Raw genomic sequence first — 7,140 nt, 5'->3', positions numbered from 1 at the left:
TGATTGATGTACTCGCTCATTATATACATTTTGCAAATTTTGAACACAGAAAAAGTTACATAGTGCTGCTTTAAAATGTTTCAAATATTAATTTTGTCTAGGGATGCTGTACCGATTTCTTGTCATGGAATACATTTATTTATTTGTGGCGCTCGGCACAATATCAAAACTGACCGATTTTCCAAAAGGCTTTGTTGAATAAACACGAGCACATACTGCACGTTTAAAAATCAAAACGTTTTTATCTCACTGTATTTCTGAAGGAAGAGTATCTTTAGAAAATTTTCGATGTCATTTTCATTTCATCTTGCATGTTATATGCCTGATAAAGCAGCGTTTGTGAGCTCAGCGCTGCTTTGTGTACAGTCGTTACTGGGGAAACCTCTGTTTCTCCCGCTTTAAAGCACCTCCTGCTGGCAGAGAATGAATCTGCATTTTCAGTAAGTCCGTCTGATTTGAGTCTGTCCTCGCTGCAGCACGATGACGTAGCTGGACTATATCCACTACGTAGTGGATATTTTACGCGCATGCGCTGTAGTAGGTCTTGAATAAATTCATATTTTTACTTAAGTACCGGTGGTACCGAGTACCCGGTCAACCCGGTTCTTGATGCGCTATCCGAAAGATGCGCAGATGTGCTCTCTTCATAAAAGCACTGAGACGTGGCGACCGGTGGTGCTGCTGATGCGGTGGCTCTGAATCCACTTGTTGACAGGAAAGGAGGAAAAAGCCATGTATGGAAATATTTTGACACTTCTATGGCTACAAGTGCGGTGGAAATATTTGTTAATTAAAACCAATTTGCAAACGATGTCATCGAAGTTTTCTCTCAAAAGGAGGAAACACATCCAACTTAATAAAACACCTCAAAGACCGACACCCAGATCTAATGAAAGAGTTCAAGCAGGTAAGATTCAATTACATTTTATATTTAGAGCTTCTGTTATAAATATTATATCATATTTTAATTTGAATGTCGGATTGAAATAAGCATCGCGTGTCTGCGTAGTTAATCGTTAGTGTAAGCGCGGCTAACGCTAACGGCTAACGCGAGTATTAGAATGAAGTTTATTTATTTACTATTTAATGCTCCTATAGCTTTTATTAGATTAAAAAACAGGAGGGCGTGACAGTATTTACTATTTTTATCTCCTGTATAGTTTAGTAACACGTTACAATAAGATACCATTCATTTACATGACTTCATGTATTATCTAATAATAATAGTTTTCTAGGACTAAACATTATTTGGATAATTGGTAAAAAAATATATATATATATATACGAACTCTCTTAATAGCCCTACTGTTAGACCTACCTGAAAAACTAAAAAGCAATTTATTTCATTTGTAGGCCTATCGTGATTTTTTTTTTATTTGTGCTATCATTAGTAATTTCTTTATTTGTTCTTATTTTATTACTGACTGCTTACTTGTCATTTTTTATTCAATTCAAAGTTTGAAATCAAGCTATCTCGTGCTACTGCACCAAAATTACCCCACTGTAAAATAAATAAAAAAAACACTGAGTGAGCAAAAATTTGTGAGATAGCTAGTTATAATGGTAATTAAATGATGTTTACATATGTATAAAAGCCTACATTAAAGTCTGTCATATAAATTGGTCTCTTCATCAGAAATTAGCCTTCTGATTGCCACCATTGATGGACAATTTTTTTTTTATAATATTAAAAATATCTGTATGACATTATATTCTGCAGTTCTTCCCTGTTGTACCGAATATCTATACTTTTCAAATTATCATATCGAAGTTAGAAATTCAAATATTGTGACAAAATTAATTTTGTAGGGTGCCACAAGTTTGTTAAAATTTCCAAAGGGTGCCGCGACTAAAAAAAAGGTTGGGAAACACTGGACTAGACTATAAGAGGAAACAAAAGACAATAGTTACACCCCATTTTTTTCATAAAGAACAAACAAAATTGTAATTAGTAGAGTTTTATTTCTAAAACGAATCAAACTAATAAAAAATAAACATAGCTTACATACCAAACGCTTTCATTCAAAACTATGCCATTGTTGCTTAAATAAAGTTTGAATACACTACCAGTTTAAAATCACAGTATAATATAATTTGTGTAAGCCTATGAAACACACCTATATCTCGTAATAACAGTTTAATTTACATGAAATACTAGCTTCAATGACAGCCCCACTTTGCACATGAAGATCCAATACTGCGCATGCTCGTCAAACATCCAATACGTATGATCTGATCCAGCTACATCACCGTGCTACAGGCTGCAGCGAGGACCTCTTGTCTGATTTACGCAGCAAACATATTTTCCTTTTCCTATATCCACTGGCACTGCGGATAATCCGCGGGTCGGGTAATAAAAAAAAATGCATTCTGATTATTTGCAGGTGGGCCACGGGTGGATAAAATAAATCATAAATGAAGCAAATATTAACTAAATTTTTTTAAAATACATATTTTTCACGAGGCAGACGATTTCGTGTGTGTTCGTTCGCTCGCCTAATCGGGAAGTTGCAGTGACAGAAATGGTGACATTCCAGATCAAGTTTGAAAGGAGTAAAGCAGGGGTGTCCAAACTTTTCCTAAAGGGGGCCAAATTCGACGATGTGGAAACACTGGGGGGCCGGATGCTTCTATGGCCAAAGAAGATCTTTTGTTTTCTAAATAAATGTTCATTTAAAAGCAGCCCATCAGCGTGTTATGTTACCGTTACCCCTTACGGCTCCGACGAGGTTTTGTTCCATCCTCCACGCTGTGACAACTCACAAAAGACTATTTTTAGCCAAGCAGCGCGGAGAGCCGCTTCAGAAACACAAGCATTAGAGCGGCCGCGATCAGCTCCAATTTTTCATTGTTTCTCGAAACGTCATAGCATTTCCACACCAGCCATGACATGACTCTGGCGCCAAATCATTTATGTCCCACGCATCATGTACGTCGTCATGCGTTGACGTCATCAAATTGTGATCGGTTCGTGAGATCGGCCAAGTTAGTGAGTACCGATCGAGTCATAAAATGTGATTATCGGCCGATACCGATCTCCGGCCGATCGATCGGAGCATCCCTAATTTTGTCATTTTGATTTATTGTTGCATGCAGACATTTGGTGAATCTTGATTTCTCCAGTACCCAGTGACATTCAAATCTGCTGTTTTAAACGCAACTTTTAAAAGCATAAATTGATTCATCATGTGCTTCAAATTATGATATGCCTAACAAACGTGTCAAAAAACATAACAACTGGCTTTAAAACACCCAATGGCAGCAGAAAGAGAAACAAAAAAAAGAGATACAGCGGGTCATAAATTTAACATTAGAAAAGCCCTGGAGATGAGAGAGAGTGAGAGAGTGTCACAAGGTGAATAACAGCACTCGAAAAATGTGGATATCAAGTCACTGCTTGTCAGAAGATGGTATCTCACCACACTTTAACACACACATCAACTGCTGTGTTATGCACTGACATCTATAAATAGAATGTCTTTTAAACAATGTAAAACCAGGTTCCAAACTCAAAAACCATATTTGACGCCTCTTTATTATTATAACTATATTATCACGCATACAGTTCTCCAAGACCACTGCAAGAGCATGTGGAGGGTGCTTGTCTTAAGGTGGTTCAAGTGATTTTTTTTTTCACTCTCTGCCTTATGCCACCCCCTACTGGACACAATCATACAATACAACCTGTTGAAAACTAGCTGATAAAGCAAGCATGCAAACAAACACACACAGATCAACACAAACAGGAAGCACACTGGTTCACAAACCAAACCTCGACTCGCACACACTAGAATAAAAAAATGAAACTGACCTGCGAGAGCTTTAATGCGTGAACGCTCAAACAGACGTGCAGAACTGTTCTCATTATCCCACTCTGTTTCAGCTGCGATGTCCCAGCGGTTGTTGATGTCATTGTACTGCTGCTGGATCTCAACGCTATCAAAATCAGTCGGTGAGATGGTGCTCATGGTCACAGCTGGAAACTCAACAGCTGCCCTGGAAATCAGAGAAGAAGAAAAGTGAGATGACGACAAACAAGCTTTATTAGAGGTCTCAAAAATGTTACCAAGGAAAGGTGGAGGACAGGACATTGATCACATCCGCTATTGAGGTTTTTATACTGGTAAAGTGTTTCAAAACATAACATTCAATCAAATACAATTGTGACAAACACTTTAGAAACCACACCTTCAAATATTGCTGAACGCAGATTTAAAATAGTACCAGTGGTAGAAATGTTACCTCAGTAACAAACTGTAAGCAGATGAGGTTAGTCTAACCTGGTGCGTCACAGATTGGGCCCATTAGCTGTCCTGCAGTCTGCATGCATTTAGAATTCTGAACATTTACCACAATAACATCAGAACATGGGCCAAAATTAACAAGTGCCAAGTGCCAAATGGAAATAACAAAAAGCTTTGCTGAATAAATGTTTTTTTTTGCCAGCTGGTCAGTAACTTTATGAGGAACTGACATAATTTATTATTTAAATCGGTATATGATATATAATGAATGACATTCTGGCCCTCACTAATATAAGTGATGCATCTGATTCAAATTTTCTAAGATGTACAGCTAAAACTACTAAATTCAGCAAGAGTATTTTATCTTTTTAAATCTAACTCTACGTAGCAATACATATATTTTACAAGCATTAAGCCACCAGAAGGAAAATATTAGGAAGAAAAAACCATGATGTGTCTTGGCGCATTTGTCACCAGAAAAAGAGAGATGGAGACTGGCTCACCTGATATTAGATTAGGCTGTGACTACTTATTTTTTTTATTAATTATATTAATCAAGCAATGCAAAATACAAATCAATTACATATTTATGGTCAGTAAATTTTCTTAATTCACTCATCTTTGGCAGATATGACAAAAGGTTAATTCTGGACATGCATCTACGACTTTTGCCTTTAAGGTCTGCTCAAATGTTACATCAGAACAAAATATTACAAGGCAATAAACTTATTTCCCGTCAAGGGAAAAAGCAAAAAACAATTCAACTAAGCACAGGAAGAAATAGTTAACACATGCAGATAAACTAAGATTAATTCAAACCTAAACCAAAATACAGATTAAATGAAATCCCTCGTGCCTTCCTTCAGGCTGAGCAATCCTTGGTGCTAATCCCACCAGAAAGATGAGTTCTTAGAATCCAGAGATTCTGGAAGGAAAAAGAGAATTGCCTGTAGGACAAAGTTTATCCCATAAATATTTCACAGCATTACAAACCTCCAGGGCCAGAAGAGAGAAACAGAGATCAGGTAAAATGTGCATCCCTCACACTCTGTTCTTCTTTCTTTTTTCTCTCTTTCACACTGAAACATATACCTGCACTCAAGGACACTGGACTCTAAGGTGGTATGCATATGAAATCATGAAACAATCAAGTCCAGCCAGAATATTTCTAAACCCTATCCTTTTGATGGGGAAAAGAGAAGAAAACACATAGGCTAGATTAGGCCTGGGCGATAAAACGGTATCGATATTTATAGATGGTACACCTTCTTCGATAACGATATAAAAATGTTCAATATAGTGCAGGATATAGGCACGTGCTATGAGTGATGCAGATAGCACACGAACACATGCTGAATTGAGTGCTGTGCCTGCCTGTGATGAGGAGATTGTGAATAAAATTTTTTTATATTAGTCGAATTTAAAATAAACATTTGCATTTGAATGTTAGGAGTGGGTCAGGGAGCGTCATCAGTGGCGCACAAGATGCGGTGATAATGATGTAAGTGACGTTGTTGCATTTCAATGTTTTGTTAGTCTTGCCCACGAGATGAGCCGCTGCTGTGTTATGCATTCAAAATATTAGAGAAATATAGAAGCTCAATGCGGAGAAGATCTTGATTAGGTTAAAACCGAAACCAAGCCATTCACACAGAACGCATATTCAGCAGCGCATTTTTTTAGACGGACAAATATGACTGCTGCACTCGTGTCTCACACAAAAGATGTAGCCATGAAAAGTTAAAACAGTTTAAACTTTTAGAAAACACGTCGCAAATTTGTGGAGGTTTATTCCTTTTCACTGTGTCTCTTATGTTTTTAAATGCAATCTGCGTGATAGGCAATTTGGCTCTTTGTATTAAGCAATATATAAATACATGATACGGTTTTGTTCATAATGGTTTATGCAATTTACGAAATTATATTAGATTTATTTCCTTAAAAATTTTTATTTTCCCAAAAGTTTCCTTAAAACCTATTTAATCTGCATTTAAAACATTAGAAATTAGATATTTGTTTAATTTCTATTGTGTGTTTGACTGTTAAAACAAAAAAATATGTTTGTCTCAATAAATTAGGTTAATTTAAAAATACAGTGGTTAAATAAAAAAAAAAAATTCTATTGCTCTTTGTTTTTAAAAAAGGTTATAAAAAATGTCAATAATTATCGATACCGAACCATATGAAACATTATATCGTTGATAAATTTTTTAGCTATAGCGCCCAGCCCTAGGCTAGATTCTAACATGGTGCTAACACCAATTCCAAACAACTAAGATACAGTATCCTGTTCACTTAAAGGGGTCCTATTATGCTCTTTTACAAAGTCTTTGGTTAGCTGTCCCAGTGCATTGTGATTGGCGAACAGCTTAGATGATGTTTCAGTACTGCCCCGCTCCTTGCCAAAGCAGCAAGTTCCGTCTGCTCCGGTATAGTTAAGGATGGCGTCAATATTGCCATATCAATTTGAGCCGGATTCAGACCGCCAGAGAATATTGAACAAAAGGATCGTGCAGAAACTTTGAACGCACGGATATTGCAAGACATTTTAGAGTGGTAAGCATAGATATACATATCTATGGTGGTAACGTTATTGTTTTGTTTTTTTGTTTTTTGCTAAATCATGTTTTAGATAGGATGTAAACAACCGTTTAAAAATAACTGCATTTACTATGTACAGATAAGTGCAACGGTAATATGTATTATGTTTAATGTTCTTTAATTCTAACATTATAACATGAATTGCAGTGAAACTGTTATACAGTTGAATTTATTTATACCATAGTCCAGTGTTTCCCACAGATTTACACTCTATTTGTGGCGGCATATATATGCAAATTCATTCTCTGCCAGCAGGAGGCGCTGTTGGAGTGGTAGAGATCAAGGTTTCCCCGGT

At 36.5% G+C, this 7,140-nt stretch overlaps 1 protein-coding gene across 5 annotated transcripts in view; it reads right to left on the bottom strand.

Annotated features, from left to right (window-relative positions):
• LOC107746380 (spectrin beta chain, non-erythrocytic 1-like) overlaps positions 1-7,140 on the bottom strand; it is a 131,664-nt gene that overhangs the window by 68,989 nt on the left and 55,535 nt on the right. For all 5 annotated transcript variants that reach the window (XM_016560571.1, XM_016560570.1, XM_016560569.1 and 2 more), the window contains one exon: positions 3,812-3,996. In XM_016560571.1, the coding sequence (XP_016416057.1) occupies positions 3,812-3,968 (157 nt within the window). In that variant the 5' untranslated portion in view covers positions 3,969-3,996. The remainder of the gene's footprint in view (positions 1-3,811; positions 3,997-7,140) is intronic.

This window comes from Sinocyclocheilus rhinocerous, unplaced genomic scaffold (genome assembly GCF_001515625.1).
Source record: "Sinocyclocheilus rhinocerous isolate Xijiao unplaced genomic scaffold, SAMN03320098_v1.1 scaffold77, whole genome shotgun sequence".
In the NCBI taxonomy this organism is placed as follows: Eukaryota; Metazoa; Chordata; class Actinopteri; order Cypriniformes; family Cyprinidae; genus Sinocyclocheilus; species Sinocyclocheilus rhinocerous.
The sequence above is the reverse complement of the archived record's forward strand: the minus strand, read 5'-3'. Positions and strand labels throughout refer to the sequence as shown.